We start from the raw sequence: 21,585 nt of genomic DNA, 5'->3' as shown, positions 1-21,585 counted from the left end.
TACTGTAGACCAACTGAAAACCAGGTCCAGGACCCGGGTTCAGGAGATACTGTAGACTACAGGTGTCAAACATGCATCCTGGGGGCCTAAACCGGCCCGCCAAAGGTTCCAAACCGGCCCACAGGATGAATTTACAAAGTGCAAGTTAGGCCATCAAACTCAAAAGTAATATCAGAATAACCTGTAAATAATGACAACACCAATGTTTTCTCTTTGATTTAATGCAAAAAACATTAAATTATGAAAATATTTACATTAACAAATTATCCTTTAACAATAAAATGTGAATAACCTGAACAAATATGAACAACCTGAAATGTCTACAGAAGTTCAGTGCAGTTTTAACACTATCCTGCCTGTTACTAAATGTTTGGTGCCTTTTTGTAGATCTGATCTGGAACGCATATGTAGAAATGATAAGTCGAGGCAGAATATTGATAAAATTTTACTTATATTTCTTTACAAGTTTGATTTTTTTCAGGTTATTCACATTCTTTTTGTTTGGATAGTTTGTAAATGTAAATATTGGCAGAACTGAAGGTTATTTTTTGCACTAAAACAATCTGCAGTTGTCATTATTTATTGGTTATCATATTATTTGACTGGTCCGGCCCACTGCAGATGAAATTGGGCTGAATGTGGAACCTGGAAGAACATGAGTTTGACAGCCCTGATGTAGACCACCTGAAAACCAGGTCCAGGACCCGGGTCCAGAAAGAACCACAGTCATACAGACTAGAGACCTGATGAACCTGGAACGGGTTTTCACAGACCAACAGGGATGAATGTTCCAAAGAAATGTGGGTCAAATATTGAACACACACACACACACACACACACACACACACACACACACACACACACACACACACACACACACACACACATATATACACACACCTCCAGCTGCTGTCGGAGGCTGAACGTCTCTCCACTCAGCATGTCTTTGTCTCTGGACAGTTTCTCCCTCAGAATCCTCTCCCTCTGAACCTCCTCCTGGACGGCACTGAGCTCACTGTCGAACCTGGAAGAACACACACACACACACACACACACACACACACACACACACATACACATACACACACACACACACACACACACACACACACACACACACACACACACACACACACACACATACACATACACACACACACACACACATACACACACACAAGTGCTTAACATCATCTGAAAAAGCAGATATTTAACGTTTAGGGCCTGATTTACTAAGATCACATATAACAGGTGCAAATGTGCTCGCTCGTGCTAAAATCTGCACGTGCTATTGGTTTGCGTGTCAGCTCAGATTTCCTGCACAAATGACAACAGGCGCAAAGTCTTGGAGAGCGCCCTAATTAAATGAGGACTTTGTGTGCGCTACTGTTTGTCGTCATGGAGACAGTCCGCTGTAAAACCTGCTGTGGGATATTCCAGCACTAATGAATATGAAGTTGCTTTTTTTCCACAGAGGGGTGAACAGGTATTTGTGTGTTGGTTATCAGTGGTGAAGTGTGTGATTAAGGAAATAAATACCTTCTGTCTGTACGTCAGTCTGTATGGACAAGGAAAACTTGAAGTCTGTGGGCATGACAGAAAACCCTCCACATCTGCACTTATGTAGAAGGATCAGGAGTCCAGTCACAACACTGTGGACAGCACTGTGTGTGTGTGTGTGTGTGTGTGTGTGTGTGTGTGTGTGTGTGTATACTCACTTCCTCTGCTTCTTCTCCAGGTCGTGGTTTCTGCTCTGTTGTCCTTCCAGGTGCAGTTTGGTGTCCTGCAGCTCTGCCGTCAGCCTCTGGGTTTTCTTCTTCAGCTGTTGGACGTTCCTCTGGGACTCCTCGTTATCCGCCTGCAGGTCGCTGATCTGGACAAACACACCGATCATCAGCGCTCAACACCAAAAGCAAGTTTGGCTTTAATAACCACAGAGGTGACACATGACAGGAACAGCCCACATGGAGGGTCTTCTCACACCTGAACCTGTGGAACACATGATCTGCTGGGGCTGGATTTGACGGCAGAATGACTGTTTCACACACTCCATCTCAGATCCTCTGAGGAACGGACGACACCTGGTCTGATGTGTGTTTTTAAACTCACTGCTCAGGTGTTGTTCATTTCCTTTCCTAGTGTATTTATTCTAGCTCCACATGCTGTTGCTGGTTCAGTTGGATTCTCTTCTGTCCTTTCTGAACACAGTTTGTGCTGCTTTAGCTTTGTGCACACAGAAAGCACAACTTCTGCCCAAACTATTATTTCCCTGAGGGTCCATTAAGGAGATCTGATCTGCAGTTATTTCATGCGTGGACTCAAAACTTTGCCTACAGTTTGGTTCATAGTGATACGACCTGTGGTGCTGTGTGTTGTCTGCCTCTGCGTCTGTGGAGGGTTAGACTGCAGTTTGTTCTGGAGGTTGTGGTGAACAGCTGTTCTGCTCATTCTCTCACTGTCCTCCTCTTCATGAAGCCACAAAAACACCGTCTCCTTCTTATCAGTTCCCACTACACCACAATCCAAAGGGTTTTAACCGTAACCGTGTAAGTATGTGATGCATAAAGGTTAGCTCATTTCACTACCTGCAGGAGAATTCAGCCTCTGCACTTTAACCGTCCTAATGCAGACACAGTACACAGCATTAGCATTAGCATTAGCACACATTAGGTTCAGTGGGCTGCCATTGAAGGTCCTCAGGAACCCCCTACTCCACTGCACCATAGTGGTAATGGTGTGTTCATACATTTATTTTATTGACTTTGCTCTAATACATTATCAACAAACTTAAACCTGAAGAAAACAAGTGGCTCCACACACAACAAACCCCGCCCCTCGCACATACTGTAGTTTATTTTATTGGCTCCCTGTGAGCTTCAGGATCGATTTTAAAGTGCTTTTATTGGTTTTTAAAACTCTTAATGGTCTTAGCCCTATTTCTTTATCTGATTTGCTTTTAACATATGAGCCCTCTCAGGTCCTCAGGTCCTAATCTGGTACCTGTTCCCAGAGTCCACTCCAACACTCATGCTTTAGGCCTCATTCAGCTTCTGTGGCCCCAAACTACACAACAGTCTACCTGAGGACCTGAGGGCCGCTGTGAGTGCTCATATTTTTAAAAGTAAACCCAAAACTTATCTTTTTAGTTTAGCTTTTAATTAAACTCTTACTGTAAACATTACTTTACTTTGTTGGTTTTATTTTTATTTTCAGTTGCAGCTGCAGGACAGTGGAGGGTTTGATGTGAAGCACTTTGGGCTACATGTACCATGTAGGAAAAGTGCTATACAAATAAAGTTTGACTGATTTTAGCATTGATCCAGCTGATGTCATCATGTCCCCCATTATAAGTAAATTGGAAAAAAAAAAGATTTTAAAATTCATAAAAACTTGAACTTTGACCTACTTTTCCCAAAGTGTAATCACATCTACTCTGGGTCACTGGTGATTTATTTAGATCAGGAATGTCTGAGTCATGTTCCGTCAGTTCCACATTCAGCCCAATATGATCTGAAGTGGGCCGGACCAGGAAAATAATAACAGTGAAAAGTAAAATTACCTTGTGAAAATGTTTACATCTACAAAAAACATCCTTTAAAAAACGCTTTGGTATTCCTGAAGGCCTAGTTAACCCTTTCATGCACAGTGGTCACTCCAGTGGTCACTCCAGTGGTCACTCCAGTGGACAGTTCTTCTCCAGCTGTTCTCTTGTATATTCATGGGTTTGGTTGTTTTAGTTCCAGATCAGCTGACACAGTGGACACTAATGCATCATCCAATACACTGACATTCAGACCAGTACTGTTACTTTCCTGTTCTTGATAAATCTGATCTGCACTAACATGTTTGAGTGGAAATCAATTGTTAATTGTTAGATTGTAATTAACAGTTTTTTGTTTTTTTTTTAATGTTTTTTTTTTTTTTTTTTGCATATTATCTCCATGAACTAGGAATATTTTTACTGTTAATTATTTAAGAAGAAGGGTTCAGAGTTTAGAAGTTGTGCTTCTTCTCACTCCTTTTGGAATATGTTTTATATGTCTTCTGTCTAAATGTTTTGTTTATTTTCTTCTGTTTGGACATTCACATTCGAAATAAATACATTAACCAATCAAATCAATCAATGAAGTGAGTTATAACTAGTATTAGAATATATTAAAATGTGAGAAAACATCAGATTAGCAGCATAAAAATGTTATTATTTCATTTTTTTTATCTCACTTTCTGATATTGGGTTTTACATACATGTTTCTGTGCTTCAAGAATAAAACACATGGTGTAGCTGAGTGGACATTTTTGCAAATCCATGAAAAAAAAAAACCTCAATTGCATTGTTTTTTTCATGCCTAATGAGGAATAAAAACACTCAAGAAAAGATCTCGACAAAGGTTCTAACAATTCATGCATGAAAGGGTTGAACTCTAAACTGTCATCCGTCTGTTTGGAGTCGTAATAAAGCTGGTCCACTTTCATTTGACTCACTGACACCATATGCAGAAAAGGGGGCGGGGCTAACGGACACCGACATCCATCAGTCCACCAGTGTGTGTGTGTGTGTGTGTGTGTGTGTGTGTGTGTGTGTGTGTACACTCACCCTCCTCTCCAGTTGTCGTTTGTTCTGCTGCTCCACCTCCAGTTTGTCGTCCAGTTCCTGCTGCAGCCTCTTCTTGGTAAACTCGATCTCTCTGATGGCCCGTTCGTACTTCAGCCTCCACTCTCCACCTGCAACACACCAAGGTTATGATCGTTAACCAAAGCTAACGAAATGATGGAAACTAGAATTGAAAAAACATTTACGTTAACTGAAATAAATAAAAACTATAATAAAAAGAAAAAAAAAGATAACTGACTGAAACTGTATAGTATGCTTACAAAACTAACTAAAATGTAAAAAAACAATATTATTCCAGCAGCTGGGGCACCAAAAAAATACTGTAAAATAACGGAAAATAACCATCTAATAAAAATAAGGTTATTTTCCATAATTAAAATACAGTTTTTTGCCCTAACTTTACATGATATTTTGCATATTTTTTAATGTTTAATAATGAATATTTACATGTATTAAAACAATCCAATTCCCTATATATATATATATATATATATATATATATATATATATATATATATATATATAATTTTCAGTGAGACTCAGTTGTCCAATCCACTGATAAAAACTGTATTTGGACAGTTTATCAGTGCTTATACATGTTATACATTCACAAAAATACATTTATTCAACATTTTTGTTGTGAAACCTCCTGTAATTACACAAGATATTTGTCAATGAACAAACAAGTCTGGTTCAACTGACAGAACTAATACTTCTGTTACAGGTAATTGTCAGTAATTTTATCTCATTTCATTATTATTATTTTTTTTTACAGTATTAAACTTTAAATTAACAGTTTAATCTCATCCATACAAAATAAATATTTGTGAAATTACCATACATTTGCAAATGTAACTATTTTTCTGTGAAAAAAGAAAACAATCTTTTAAAAAATGGAATTTTTTGGTTCTTCACAGTTCCAGTTTTTTCCTGTTCTTTTCCATTTGACATGTAAAATCACAGTCTGTTTTTGTCATTTCATTGATATTTTCCTGTATCTGAAAAATACAGGAAAAATCTGTCAAATAAACAGTGAAAATTCTGTTAAATTACAGATTTTTTTTTACAGTGCCCTCTACCTGGAAACATGGAGACTAAAGTTGGGAGAAAGCAGCAGAGTCCTGTCTGGGATTTATTTGAATACGAAAGAGAAGACGAGAAAAGAGACCACTGAACTACAACTGAACTACAACTAAACTAAAACTGAACTACAACTGAACTACAACTAAACTAAAACTGAACTACAACTAAACTAAAACTGAACTACAACTGAACTACAACTGAACTACAACTAAACTAAAACTGAACTACAACTAAACTAAAACTGAACTAAAACTAAGCATTTAGAAAAAAACAAAAACTAATAAAAACTGTCAAACCTGCTCTAAAAACGAATTAAAACGAACTGAATTAGAGAAAAAACAAAGTCAAAACTAAATAAAACTAAACTAGAATGAAAAATCTAAAACTATTAGAACCTTGCAACACGCACACACACACGCACACACACACACATTCCAACATGCGTCCTCATGTCCGCTGCTTGTGCAGTGGTTCTGTTCAGGGTTCTGTCAGATATTTCCACTTCTATATCCAATGCTTCCTCAGAGTTCTTATATCTGTCATATTTTTCGTGCCTTCTCTCGGTAAACACCACATTTCCACAGAGTAAATAAATCAGAGTGTGAGTAAAGCTCAGTCCTTTCACTGTGAATGTGTCAGTTCAGTTCTGTGTGCTTTCACTTTAAACAGGACCTGATTTCAGAGCCGTGCCATTTCACCACAATCGAAGCTCTGCCGTCTTCCTGCACAGTCCAACTGCTCCATCCGACACAACAAGAAGAAGAAAGAACGCACTGGAATCGATTGGACGTTTACAGAGTGTGCACAGCTGGGCGCCTGGAAGTCAAACCCCCCCCACTTTGAACGGATCTATTTCTAATGGACTTCCCCACGTCGGCTTTGTTGTGGGAGCATCGATCCAACACCCCCCCCCACAGCTCCTGCACCTTCACTGAGGCCCACACACTGGGACTGAATGAGTCTGAATGAACGGATACATGGAGGAAGTGAATGTAATAACACACACCCATGGAAGCATTTAACACTCTGGGTTTACACTGGTTCAACACTCTGGGTTTACACTGGTTCAACACTCTGGGTTTACACTGGTTCAACACTCTGGGTTTACACTGGTTCAACACTCTGGGTTACACTGGTTCAACACTGCCTCCTTATGAGGCTGCAGTTCAGCAGGGCTGGGTCATTCCATGGTAGTTCAACCAGTGGTCCCCACATGACCCCCTCAGAAAATTCTGAAAAAATTCACACTTGTTCACCTACAGATAAACCAACACATCCAACATGTTAATGTCATATCTGTAATAGTAGAGACTTGTGGGAAATTGGATGGAGCTGGTCAGCTGACCCAGTTTCACCAGAGTCAATGACAGAAATGGAGCTCAGATTTCCCAGAATCCCCAGTTTTCACAAAGCCTGTTTGTCTTGATCATGTCTGTCTCTGACATTCCTCCTTTCAGATCAATCCAACTACACATTTTTTCTCCATGATGAAGAAGTTTGTTCAGGATTATGAACAGAATTCCCAAAATTAGGCTGGACAGCATCATAAACATTCTGGGAAATCTGAGCTCCATTTCTGTCGCTGACCCTGGTGGAACTGGGTCAGCTGACCCTGGTGAAACTGGGTCAGCTGACCCTGGTGAAACTGGGTCAGCTGACCCTGGTGGAACTGGGTCAGCTGACCCTGGTGGAACTGGGTCAGCTGACCCTGGTGGAACTGGGTCAGCTGACCAGCTCCATCCTCTTTCCCAGAAGTCTCTCCTCCAGGCTTCAACCTGAGCCAGTTGTGGTAAATGTGTCCTTCTTCTATCTGAGCCATCCTGCAGTTCCACAGCCTAGTTCAAATATCTGCAGTATTATCAGAACTGGTGCAATAATCAATGCCATTCTACTGTTCAAATGACATTTACACCTACGTTTGGATACAACTGCAAGAAAATAGAGTCATGCAGTAAAAAAAATATTACAAATAGAACCAGTTCTGTCCCAAAGCTCAAATTCTGTGCCAACATCTGTAAACATATATGAAGACATGGTCCAAATGTCCAGATGTTCCTGAACTGTCCACATGGTCATGTGGGTGCTCAAATAAAGAGTATTTTTGGGACAAATGTAAATGGACCCATTTTCTTCATGTCCTCACATCAACACTTTTCATTAAATGTGGTCTTTTTCAGTAGGTTGTTGCATCTGGACCAGAAGAATCCATGTAAAAACAGGAGGTGTGTCCATTCATCCATTCTGTCCCAGTGACAGTCTGAAGACAGAGGACATTTGCAGAATGAGCCTTTGGGCCTGATTTCAAGGCCTCATGGACCAAACATGAAGGCACCTACAATTATTTGGATGCCAAATCTGGTCTTTTCAGGGGGATTTCAGCCCAGACAGTCAGTTTCAGTTTCAGTGTGGATGGAATACCTGAGGACAGACAGCTGCTCAGAGTTGGACCAAAAGCACATTTGAAAAAAACAAAAAAACATTAATTTTCAGAGGGCTGTATCTGCTAAACTATTACAGACATGACATTAAAATTTTGGATGCATTCGTTTATCTGTAGGTGAACAAGTGTGAATTTTTTCAGAATTTTCTGAGGGGGTCATGTGGGCACTTTCTGAAATCTGATTGATTTGGGATGGAATGACCCTTCTGCAATATATCGCAATATTTCATTTCACAATACTGTATCGAGATTAAAAAGTACTGTATCGATATTTTTAGGTATTTATTCAAATGCAGATATTGTGGAGATTCGTTGTTACCTCAGCTAGGAGGTATTGTGATCACTTTGCTTTGTTTGTTTGTTGTTTGTTCATCTTTAGTGTAAAACTCTTCCACCCATCTTTCCCAGATCTTCCCCACAGATAGGCCTAGGCCCTGGGACCAACCCAGTCCATTTTGGTCCCAGTAGGACAAAGTTCAAGGTCACAGCAAGGTCACAACATCTACAATTTTCCATCTGTCATCATTGAGACATTTTCCAAAATTCATCCAAAATTCCAAACGACTCTGATTCTCCTCCAGTTGGATCCACCTGTAGCTTAGAACAATCTCTTGTATGTGGAACTAAATTGTCCACATCCACTGTGGAATGTGGACTCTGTGGACATTTACACTGAACATTGAAAATCCCATTTCCCACACATTTAAAATTAGAACTCAACTAATATTGATGTGAATTGAATCTAATTGGACAGACACATGACTGGGACCAGATTCAACTGTTTGTGTGTATGGAACAACCTGGAAACTGTTGGATTTCCACAGACAGAGTGGATCCACACATGCACAGAGTTCAGGCTGAAGGAGGAGCTCTGAGTTCTGAACACTGGTATTTTATTTATTATTATTGAACTCTCTTTTATTAAATAATGTTTGTTCCTTTGTTGGGATTGAACTAAAATAATGTTCTGATGTTAGTTCTGAACTAATAAAATATGAACATTTGAACAGGATTGTAAGATGTATCTTATGTTAAATGGAAGTTGAATGTGTGACTCTGACTAGTTCTAAAATGTCGGATGGACATCATAAATCATACATCATGAACCAAAATGGAGACGAAAACATGTAATGTTACAAGTTGTTTTGCTTGAAGAATCTTTTTACTTTTGCAGATCTAAGTTATATTCTGATTTCTAAGTTTTAACTGTATGTAGTATCCTTATTTGTACTGAACAGTCAGTGTCAGGTTTGGTTCGTGTGTGTGTAGTTTAGATGAACTCACACCTGTCTGTGCTGAACTTGGACAAAAGGTCAACTGCAACGAGAAAGATCTAATTTCACAGCTTTAGAAGGTAGCTGTGGTAAAGAGAGTCGAGCAGAAAAAACAGATTATGAACTAAGGGGATTTTTGTGGTCAAGAAATGCTAGCCTAACAGTGCAGGTGTTAAGCAAGAGCTGTGCACATGCAAAAGCCTGTGCTTTTCTTAGAATTAGCTGATGGAGTGACTGACATGTTCTGCCCAGTAACTAGCATTAACCAATAATAAGCCTACGACGAATGATGTCATTGACTAATGGGAGTGTCCAGAGTCACTAAAGACTATAAAAAGCAACAAAGGACACTCTTTTTTTTGGGCTTTTTCTTTTTCTCTCTGTGACGAAATGTGTGTTTGATGCTAGATTATTTTTGTAACTTTTTTAATTTTTGTCTGAAGTAATAAATCAAGCTATTGTTTTAACTTTTTAAAACCTCAGACCTTCTTTTTTGGTGAGTTCTTCATTTCTCCTGGTTTGGTCCATTTGTCCAGATAAGCGCAGATTTTTGGTACTGAGGTGGTTTAAATTAAAAGAAACTGGGGCAGTAGTTCATTAACTGAAATTAATTGTGGTCTTTGAGATTTCCTGCTTGCTGCGTGTTTACAGGACCTGAAACTGTAATGTCTGTAAAACAGAACTTCAGTTTGAACACAGGAACATGTTGTGATAGAACATCAGATCCTGTTGGGATCAAATAAAAATGTGTTTAGTATTTGTGCAGATTTTTGCTGGAATTCAATTCTTCAAGGAAATAATCATTTAAAAACAAGAAACAAACAAAACATTGCCTTTTTAACAGTAGCATGATATATTGTGATATATATTGTGATCCCAGTGTTGTGATTTGTATCATATCTCCAGAGTCTTGCTGATACACAGCCTGATATGAGACACAGTTCCTCAGCTGTGCGTTGTCTCACCTCAACAGATGTGACGAGCAAAATAAACTGTCACATGACGCGTTCAAACCCACACAAACAAACATGTGTGGGTGTGATGACGCTCCCAAGCAACAGAAGACGAATTAGTAACAACAACAACAAGAACTAGTGCAGCAGTGGTTCACTGTGTGTGTGTGTGTGTGTCGGACCTGTGTCGTCATCATCCATCTCTCCGTTCAGCTCTGACGCCCTGATGAGTCGAGCCTCCATCACCTCCATCTCCATGGACTCCATCTGTTTCTTCATGCTGTCAAACTTGGCCTTGTGGATGAGAGAGAAAAGGAAGCGGTTTCCATGACAACATGAACACAGCCATCTCTACGGAATATTGGAGGAAAACCTCCATGTTTTCATGTCTTCGAGGCCAAACAAAAGCACATTAGGCAGAGCAGAGACGCCGTGGATCAGATGGAGGACTGGGTTTAGGTGTTCAGTGTCGGTCCACGTCTGAAGTGTTTGCCGCAGACACTTCAGATTCAAGCTCAGCTTCCTGTCGGGCAGAACGCTGGACACTGGGGCTCATTTCTGCGCTAGCTTGTTAAATTGCTCAGCCCAGCGCAACACAAATGTGTCCATTTAATGCATTTTGTGCTATCCCGTTTCTGGGCTCGCTCTTTGTTCCTTAACAACTAATGACATGCAAAGTGTGTTCGTAAGTTAGTTCGTTAACCCCAACGCAACAAGAAATGTGCTATCCCGTTTCTGGGCTAGTTGGTTAAAAGTGAGCGCTCGCCCAGTTCGTCGCTAAAGAGCTGATTTTAACGCAGACCTCAGAGGTCCGCGTTAGGAGGATGTGTTCTGTAGATTCAGTTCACTTGTTTCTGTCATGGATTTCCTTTGAAATATTATTTATAAATATTATTTTTGAAAAAGAAGATTTTTAACACAAGTTTGACAAAATCTGTAATGATATCAGTTTTTTCCCCAAGGACATTTAGCACCGATGAAAAGGGATTTACTGAGTGAGGACTGATCTGAGCACTGAAGTGTATTCTGTACGGATGAAGACACATGAGTTCAGGACAAAGTGGGTGTGGCTTTGACAGATGAATGAATGAATGAATGAACGAATGAATGAGAACTGTATGGGGGCGGAGCCAGTGAACTGGTGACACATCAGTGTGTGTGTTTAGTGTTTGTGTGTGTGTGTGTGTGTGTCTGTGTGTGTGTCTGTGTGTGTGTGTGTACCTGCAGTTCCTTCATGTCCTTCTCCAGTCTCAGTCTCTCAGACGTCTCAGTCTCCAGTAGTTGTGAGGCCGACTCCCCGGTGTTCCGTTCGTCTGCCAGCTCCGACGACAGCTCTGTGATCTGATGTAACATACACACACACACGCACACACACACACACACGTTCTTACTTATTTATACAAACTATAGTCAGATTCCACAGACTGAATCTGGACCATTCCATAACATCTTCTTCAGCATGACTAAGGTTTATTTTTTTGGTCTATTTACTTCTTTTTTTTTTTTTTTGCTGCAGGGCTTGTTTTTTTTTTTTGTAATTCAAGGACGGCGCTTTGGAGTTGGGGCTCTGTGGATGTGTAGTTCTGTGTACACTCTTATTTTTTGTCTCTTCTGAATGAGATTTTTTTTCCACACACTGGATTCATTTAATCAGCTATCGACTGTATCATAACATCAAGAAGATTCAGATCAGTTCTACCTTCAAATGGTGGTTCAATTGTTGAACATGGTCTATGAACCTGTTTCTGTACTGAACACATGACAGTACAACACTCTGAATAGTTTTTCCACCGAACTGTAAAACTATTTATTAACTAATTACTCCTCCAACGCTGACATTTTCCACAGTTGACAGTCCATGTTTACTGCACATGTGTGTATATGTGCAGGTCTGTGTTTACTGCACATGTGTGTATATGTACAGGTCTGTGTTTACTGCACATGTGTGTATATGTGCAGGTCTGTGTTTACTGCACATGTGTGTATATGTGCAGGTCTGTGTTTACTGCACATGTGTGTATATGTACAGGTCTGTGTTTACTGCACATGTGTGTATATGTGCAGGTCTGTGTTTACTACACATGTGTGTATATGTACAGGTCTGTGTTTACTGCACATGTGTGTATATGTGCAGGTCTGTGTTTACTACACATGTGTATATGTACAGGTCTGTGTTTACTGCACATGTGTGTATATGTACAGGTCTGTGTTTACTGCACGTGTGTGTATATGTGCAGGTCTGTGTTTACTGCACATGTGTGTATATGTGCAGGTCTGTGTTTACTGCACGTGTGTGTATATGTGCAGGTCTGTGTTTACTGCACATGTGTGTATATGTACAGGTCTGTGTTTACTGCACGTGTGTGTATATGTGCAGGTCTGTGTTTACTGCACATGTGTGTATATGTACAGGTCTGTGTTTACTGCACGTGTGTGTATATGTGCAGGTCTGTGTTTACTGCACATGTGTGTATATGTGCAGGTCTGTGTTTACTGCACGTGTGTGTATATGTACAGGTCTGTGTTTACTGCACATGTGTGTATATGTACAGGTCTGTGTTTACTGCACATGTGTGTATATGTGCAGGTCTGTGTTTACTACACATGTGTGTATATGTGCAGGTCTGTGTTTACTGCACATGTGGTGTATATGTACAGGTCTGTGTTTACTGCACGTGTGTGTATATGTGCAGGTCCTGTGTTTACTGCACATGTGTGTATATGTGCAGGTCTGTGTTTACTGCACGTGTGTGTATATGTGCAGGTCTGTGTTTACTGCACATGTGTGTATATGTACAGGTCTGTGTTTACTGCACGTGTGTGTATATGTGCAGGTCTGTGTTTACTGCACATGTGTGTATATGTACAGGTCTGTGTTTACTGCACATGTGTGTATATGTGCAGGTCTGTGTTTACTGCACGTGTGTGTATATGTGCAGGTCTGTGTTTACTGCACATGTGTGTATATGTGCAGGTCTGTGTTTACTGCACGTGTGTGTATATGTACAGGTCTGTGTTTACTGCACATGTGTGTATATGTACAGGTCTGTTTACTGCACATGTGTGTATATGTGCAGGTCTGTGTTTACTGCACGTGTGTGTATATGTGCAGGTCTGTGTTTACTACACATGTGTGTATATGTACAGGTCTGTGTTTACTGCACGTGTGTGTATATGTGCAGGTCTGTGTTTACTGCACATGTGTGTATATGTACAGGTCTGTGTTTACTGCACATGTGTGTATATGTGCAGGTCTGTGTTTACTGCACGTGTGTGTATATGTACAGGTCTGTGTTTACTGCACATGTGTGTATATGTGCAGGTCTGTGTTTACTCCACATGTGTGTATATGTGCAGGTCTGTGTTTACTACACATGTGTGTATATGTACAGGTCTGTGTTTACTGCACATGTGTGTATATGTGCAGGTCTGTGTTTACTCCACATGTGTGTATATGTGCAGGTCTGTGTTTACTGCACATGTGTGTATATGTACAGGTCTGTGTTTACTGCATATGTATGTATATGTGCAGGTCTGTGTTTACTGCACATGTGTGTATATGTGCAGGTCTGTGTTTACTCCACATGTGTGTATATGTGCAGGTCTGTGTTTACTGCACATGTGTGTATATGTACAGGTCTGTGTTTACTGCATATGTATGTATATGTGCAGGTCTGTGTTTACTGCACATGTGTGTATATGTACAGGTCTGTGTTTACTGCATATGTATGTATATGTGCAGGTCTGTGTTTACTGCACATGTGTGTATATGTGCAGGTCTGTGTTTACTCCACATGTGTGTATATGTGCAGGTCTGTGTTTACTGCACATGTGTATATGTACAGGTCTGTGTTTACTACACATGTGTGTATATGTACAGGTCTGTGTTTCCTGCACATGTGTGTATATGTGTGTGTGTTTACCCGGCTCTCCAGGCGGTCTGTGTTGAGCCTCAGTTCGTTCCTCTCTTTCTCCACCTTCTCCAGCTTCTGCTTCAGCTGCTGAATCTCCTCCTGAAATGAAAACACAACTATGTTATAATCCAGGGTTTTCAAACTCCTGTTCTTTCAGGTTCCACATTCAGCCCAGTTTGGACCCAACCAGTCAAATAAAAACAGAATAACCGATAAATAATGACAACTGCAATTTACGTCTGTGTTTTAGTGCAAAAAAACCAAACATTAAATTATGAAAATACTTTTATAAACTATCCAAACAAAAAAAATGTAAATAACCTGAAAAAACTCAAATGTCTTCAGAAAAATCAGTGTAATTTTCTCAGTCTTCTGCCTCCACTTCTCATTAGTCCATGTGCATTCTGGATCAGATCTACAAAGACACTAAACACTTTTTTTTTTTCTTCCTGTCGTCTGTCCAGAGCAGACCTGTTTCTTTGCTGTCCTTTTCTTCCTCTTTTTTTTCTCCTGCTTTTGCCTCTGTGTCTCGTCTGTTTCTGTCTTTGGATCCTCTGCTTGCTGTATTCCCGAACAACTAAATTATGGAGTTGATCAACTGGACACTCAGCGCAACTGACAAGATTTTTTCACCCAGGAACAAGGGCCTGGAGGAGCCCACCTGCCCTGACAGAACGTCTGCAGTCTGTGATGGACGCTGGAAACAAGTGGAGGTAGTCTGTGTGTGGGTTCTGTGGGTGGAGGAGACGGAGGAGATTTACCTGTTTGGATTTTTGATAACAGGACTCCTTCTGATTGGTCTGGGAGTTGCCCTGGTTTATCACAAAGTTGGACAGACAGCAGCACACACAGACGCCGCTGCTGTCGACTGAAATTAAGGAGCATGCGAAGGTTTTACAGCGGATGGGGACGCAGTCTGTGTGTTAGACCAGACTGGACCAGCTGAGGACTCACACAAAAGTTGGATTACATCACTGGACAGAACGCAGATGAGCTCCGACAAATCGCAGGACTGAGGAAAAAGGACGAACTGGGCAGGTCTACCTGCTCTGAAGTGAGGAGTTAAAGCTGAGACCCAGTTAGAAATAAATGAAGTTACAACTACATTAAGCAGAAACCAAATCATTTTCCCCCGTTTTAATCTGGTCCAGTCTGGTCCAGTCTGGTCTAATCTGGTCCAGTCTGGTCTAATCTGGTCCAGTCTGGTCCACTCTGGTCTAATCTGGTCCAGTCTGGTCCAGTCTGGTCTAATCTGGTCCAGTCTGGTCTAATCTGGTCCAGTCTGGTCCACTCTGGTCTAATCTGGTCCAGTCTGGTCCAGTCTGGTCCACTCTGGTCTAATCTGGTCCACTCTGGTCTAATCTGGTCCAGTCTGGTCCAGTCTGGTCCACTCTGGTCTAATCTGGTCCACTCTGGTCTAATCTGGTCCAGTCTGGTCTAATCTGGTCCAGTCTGGTCCAGTCTGGTCTAATGTGGTCCAGTCTGGTCCAGTCTGGTCCAGTCTGGTCTAATCTGGTCTAACCTGGTCTAATCTGGTCCAGTCTGGTCTAATCTGGTCCGTTGCAGTCCACACATCCTTCCAAGGCCCAGACTCAGGACTGAATGAACTGATAAGGACAGAAGTGTGAGTCTGTTACTTTTCAGACACAAACAGACTTTCTAGGACTCACCACATACAAACATTTAACCCCCCCCCCCCCCCCCCCCCCCCCATCTCCGTCTGCCTCACAACATTCTTCTCTTCCTGTCCCCCTCCCACAACCGAATCCACTGAAAAAGTTCCACCACGTGTACTGTGTTTAGGATGTCTTTTGTCTTACGTATGTGCTGTATGTGCTTGCATTATCTTCACTGGAGTTCTTTGGAAGAACAGGGTTCTGTGGGGGTGCACCAGTTCGGAGCAGCGGCCCCATGTCCCTAATCATCCAACTCAGTTTTGTTTGATGTACTTTGTACTGTCAAATGACAATAAAGGTGATTCTGATTCTGGAAAAAGTTCAAATTGGGCTGAATTTTCTGTAGACATTTCAGGTTGTTCGTATTTGTTCATCTTATTCACATTTTATTGGTACAGGATAGTTTGTAAACGTCAATATTTTCATAATTTAATGTTATTTTTTTGACAAATATTTGTAGTTGTCATTATTTACAGACATAACGTAAGATTATTTTTTCCATCAAACCCAGTAGTAAATCTGCAGTGGTTCTTCTGTGTGGGTTCTTCTGCTGTTCTTATTGGACTGTAGACCAGATTGGTCTGGATGTGGAACCCACACTAACGTGAGTTCCACAGCCTGGACTGTGGAGTTTAGACACTGTGTAAATTCATCCCAGGGGTCGGACTGGAACCTTTGTGGGGGGGCACATGTTTGACAGCCCTGTTCTGCACTAACTGTGGAACCCAGTTCAGGTAAAGCTCCCTGACACTGACACTGCATCACTGCCAAACCCACTGACGGTGACCAGACCGGCCTGGTCCGGTTGTGTCGTCAGTTTTTTCAGTGTTGCAGCGCAGGCTTTTGTGAGGAGCTGAAGCTGATGTCAGTGCAGATGTTTGGTGTGAGCCGGGCTTTAACAGGTGCTTTAGTGAGCTCTGTCAGACTGACGGACCAGGATCCTTTACTCCCACACACACATTATTATTATTCAAGTCTCACTCGTTCTTCGTTCCTGAATGTGTCCACGGCCTCTGGGCTGATGTTCACCGCTGGGTTCAACCCCAACCTGGAGCCACAGCGCTGGATCCAACCTCCTCTGTGACTCAGAACCATGTCTGAAGTGGACTTAAACGGTCATTATAGACCAGGGCTGTCAAACTCATTCTAGTTCAGTTCCACATTCGGCTAAATCTGATCTGCAGTGGACCCAACCAGTCAAATAAGAACAGAATAATATAGAAATGATGTCAACTCCAAACTTTTCTCTGTTTTAGAGTGAAAAAAGTAAAATTACATGATGAAAATGTTTGCATCTACCAACTATCCTTTCAAACAATGTGAATAATATGAACAAACTGACAAAAAAGTGTAATTTTAAGAACAGTATGCTTCAGTTGATCATTTCCACATGTACATTATACCTGACAGATCACAGTGGATCTACAAACACACAGAATATTTAGTAACAGGTGGAATATGGGTTAAAATTCTGTGTACTTCTCTTAAGACACTGCAGGTGTTCATATTTGTTCAGGTTATTCAGATATTTTTGCAAGTTACTATACTTTGTTTTAGTGTAAATCAGGGCTCTCAAACATGCGTCCCGGGGCCAAATGCGTCCCACAAAGGTATTTTTGCACTCTTTGCAAATTCACCTCAGGGGCTGGATTGGAACCTGTGGCAGGACGCATGTTTGAGAGTCCTGTTATAACATAGAGATGAAGATGTCTGGAATACAGTAGGTGCTTGGAGCCTTGCACCTTTGTCATAATATAGCATCCAAACATTATTCCTAACTGTGTGTGTGCGTGTGTGTGTGTGTGTGTGTGTGTGTGTGTGTGTGGTGTGTGTGTGTGTGTGTGGGTGTGTACTCACATCTTTCCCTCTGATCTGCTCCTCGGTCAGCTGGACTTCTATCAGTGGTCTGACGGTGGTGAACAGTTTCCACCAGGGCCAGCCTTTGACTCCACGGTTCTTCTTGATGTTCTTCTGGATGCAGCGAATAGCCAGGTCCGGATCTTGACACACACCACACACACAACACACACACACACACACACAAACACAACGTCAGCAGAAGAACCACACTAAGGCTCCGCCACAACCAGCAGGTCTGAATGCACAAGTAGCATTTTTTTGGTGAAATCCAATTTTTTACCTCCTCCAGGAGGTGTTGTGATCACTGTGCTTTGTTTGTTTGTTTGTTCATCTTTAGTGTAAAACTCTTCCACCCATCTTTCCCAGATCTTCCCCACAGATAGGCCTAGGCCCTGGGACCAACCCAGTCCATTTTGGTCCCAGTAGGACAAAGTTCAAGGTCACAGCAAGGTCACAACATCTACAGTTTTCCATCTGTCATCACTGAGACATTTTCCAAAATTCATCCAAAATTCAAAATGACTCTGATTCTCCTCCAGTTGGATCCACCTGTAGCTTAGAACAGTCTCTGGTATCTGGAACTAAATTGTCCACATCCACTGTGGAATGTGGACTCTGTGGACATTTACACTGAACACTGAAAATCCCATTTCCCACACATTTAAAATTAGAACTCAACTAATATTGATGTGAATTGAATCTAATTGGACAGACACATGACTGGGACCAGATTCAACTGTTTGTGTGTATGGAACAACCTGGAAACTGTTGGATTTAAACAGAAACAGTGGATCCACACATGCACAGAGTTCAGGGTGTTTGGTGGAGGTCTGCGTTCTGAACACTGTCTGGTTTTGTGTGTTGGTTCAGATTCACATTAAATGCAGACTTCTATAAGTTTGAGTCTGAACTGAAGTGACCCTGAAGTGACCCACATGCACCTAAAGAGGGCCTGAAGGACCCACACTGCACTAAAGAGGTCCTGAAGTAACCCACATGCACTAAAGAGGCCCTGAAGTGACCCACATGCACTAAAGAGGACCTGAAGTGACCCACATGCACTAAAGAGGCCCTGAAGTGACCCACATGCACCTAACGAGGGCCCTGAAGTGACCCACATGCACTAAAGAGGCCCTGAAGTGACCCACATGCACTAAAGAGGTCCTGAAGTGACCCACATGCACTAAAGAGGCCCTGAAGTGACCCACATGCACTAAAGAGGTCCTGAAGTGACCCACATGCACTAAAGAGGCCCTGAAGTGACCCACATGCACTAAAGAGGTCCTGAAGTGACCCACATGCACTAAAGAGGCCCTGAAGTAACCCACATGCACTAAAGAGGTCCTGAAGTGACGCACTAAAGAGGTCCTGAAGTAACCCACATGCACTAAAGAGGTCCTGATGGAAAACCAGACCACTCAGACACACACTGTGTTTACAGAAGGAAATCTGGTTTTCCTTCCCTCCGACCGACATCTGGGACGTTTGTCGCATTTCAATGACCTAAAGGTCGGATAAATATGACCTGGACGTTCAGACTGAAGTCACACTGAAAAATATCAGATCTGGATCAGATTTAGGACCACATATGAAAGTGGTCCGGGTCAGATTTAGGACCACATATGAAAGTGGTCTGGGTCAGATTTAGGACCACATATGGGTCAGATCAGTGCTGTTCAGACTGTCTTTTACAGATCAGATCCAGGTGTCATGGTCTGTCTGTGGATCTTCATGGTTCTGACAAACTGAGTGGTTTTGAACTGAACTTTAAATAAAATATCGACTGTATTTTGTTGCCATTAGGGAATCGTCTTTTGGGATAAACAGGATATTTGTCTTTTCTCTGTGTGTTCTAGTTCCATTAGGGAAATGTTCCCACAGCTGGAGGAGTGCATTTATCCACAGGGGTTTAAGATCATATGTATATATTTTTCTTTTCTTTTTCTGTTGCACTGATAACTTCTTTCCTGCTTCTTTTTTTTTTTTATTATATGTGAATGAATCGACTGTAACACCCAATAATTTATAAAGTATTCTGATTCTGTTGAGTGGATATGATATGATAGATTTGACTTGTAATGTGTGTGTGTTTTCAGTTCCAATAAATGAAGGAGTCCCTGTGTGAGTTCTACACTGTAAAAAAAACAAACAAAAAAAACAAAACCATAAAAAATATATTCCGGCAGCTGGGGCGCCAAAAAAATCCTGTAAAATAACAGAAAATAACAACCTCATAAAAATACGGTAATTTTCCATAATTCAAATACAGTATTTTGCTCTACCTTTACAAGAGATTTTGCATATTTTTTTTGACTTTTTAATGTTTAATAAAGAATATTTACATGTATTAAAACAATCCGATTCCCTATAAATATATATATAAATAATTTTCAGTGAGACTCAGTTGTCCAATCCACTGATAAAAACTGTATTTGGACAGTTTATCAGTGCTTATACATGTTATACATTCACAAAAATACATTTATTCCACATTTTTGTTGTGAAACCTCCTGTAATTACACAAGATATTTGTCAATGAACAAACAAGTCTGGTTCAACTGACAGAACTAATACTTCTGTTACCGTTAACTGTCAGTAATTTTATCTGGTTTTATTATTATTTTTTACAGTATTAAACTTTAAATTAACAGTTTAATCTCATAAATAGAAAAGAAATATTTGTGAAATTACGATGCATTTATAAATGTATTTTAACTGTATTTTTCTGTGAAAAAAGAAACATTTCTTTTAAAAAATGTAAATTTTTTGGTTACTCACAGTTCCAGTTTTTTTCATGTTATTTTTCGTTTGACATGTAAAATCACAATCTGTTTTTGTCATTTCATTGATATTTCCTGTATGTTAAAAAAAACAGGAAAAATCTGTAAAATAAACAGTGAAAATTCTGTTAAATTACAGATTTTTTTTACAGTGTAGCATGTATTTTCTGGCCTGAAGTGGATCTCAGGGGTTTTGGTGGACTCTGGCTGCTGTCGTCTTCTGTTCTACAGTCCTACGCCTGCATGTGTTTGACTGATGACTGTAATACACACACACACACACACACGCGCACACACACACACACACACACACTACCAACGCTTCAAGCACAAATTAAACCGTCAATGTTCCACGGGAAGTCTGTTGAAGAGGCATTAAGAGAAATCATCAGTAGCAGCAGGTAATCTGCAGAGCCATTCAGAGCCGACAATTGGGACAAATGAGTGTGTAACAGCAGCGAGAGGCGTGACAGGGACGTCCTGAGCACAGAGTGGAACCATCCACACTAAAAAGAAAAACCACCATATGTTCAGTCCAGCGGCAGCTGCTGCTCTTTCAGACAGTTGAAGCTCATTGTCGCTTACATCAAAAAATGGTCCAGTTATTCCAACATAAATTGGTGCCTTCGTTCCATTTTCAGTACATGCTCAGTGTCCTTATCGTACCAGTAGGCGTCTTTTCCAGGACTGGACCAGTGTGGTCTGAATGTCCAGCAGAGCTGGGCTGCTCAGACGGCTAACTATCTACAAAACCATATTAAACTGAAACAAGAAATGATTCAATTATGGAACTGAAACAAGAAAACGTTGAAATTCTGTTAAACTGAACCCAGTTAGTCCAGTGCTTGTGTTTTCTTCCAGGTCAGTAAATGAACAGTTCATTTGGTTTCTGTGATTCCACAGCAGAATGTGTGACGGTATTAAACTGAACTGTGTCAGTGAAGGAGCAGATCTGAAAACAGCTGTCAATCAAACAGGATTCAGCTTTCGGAC

The 21,585-nt window shown here is 40.9% G+C and overlaps 1 protein-coding gene across 1 annotated transcript in view; it reads right to left on the bottom strand.

Moving 5' to 3' along the window:
- LOC115431221 (unconventional myosin-XVIIIa-like) overlaps nt 1-21,585 on the bottom strand; it is a 339,665-nt gene that overhangs the window by 70,905 nt on the left and 247,175 nt on the right. The window contains exons 28-30 of the mRNA XM_030151449.1: nt 4,595-4,722; nt 1,719-1,873; nt 901-1,024 (exon numbers count right to left, since the gene is read on the bottom strand). Coding sequence (XP_030007309.1) covers nt 901-1,024; nt 1,719-1,873; nt 4,595-4,722 — 407 coding nt within the window. The remainder of the gene's footprint in view (nt 1-900; nt 1,025-1,718; nt 1,874-4,594; nt 4,723-21,585) is intronic.

The sequence above is a fragment of the Sphaeramia orbicularis genome, chromosome 13, assembly GCF_902148855.1.
Source record: "Sphaeramia orbicularis chromosome 13, fSphaOr1.1, whole genome shotgun sequence".
Classification (NCBI taxonomy): Eukaryota; Metazoa; Chordata; class Actinopteri; order Kurtiformes; family Apogonidae; genus Sphaeramia; species Sphaeramia orbicularis.
The sequence above is the reverse complement of the archived record's forward strand: the minus strand, read 5'-3'. Positions and strand labels throughout refer to the sequence as shown.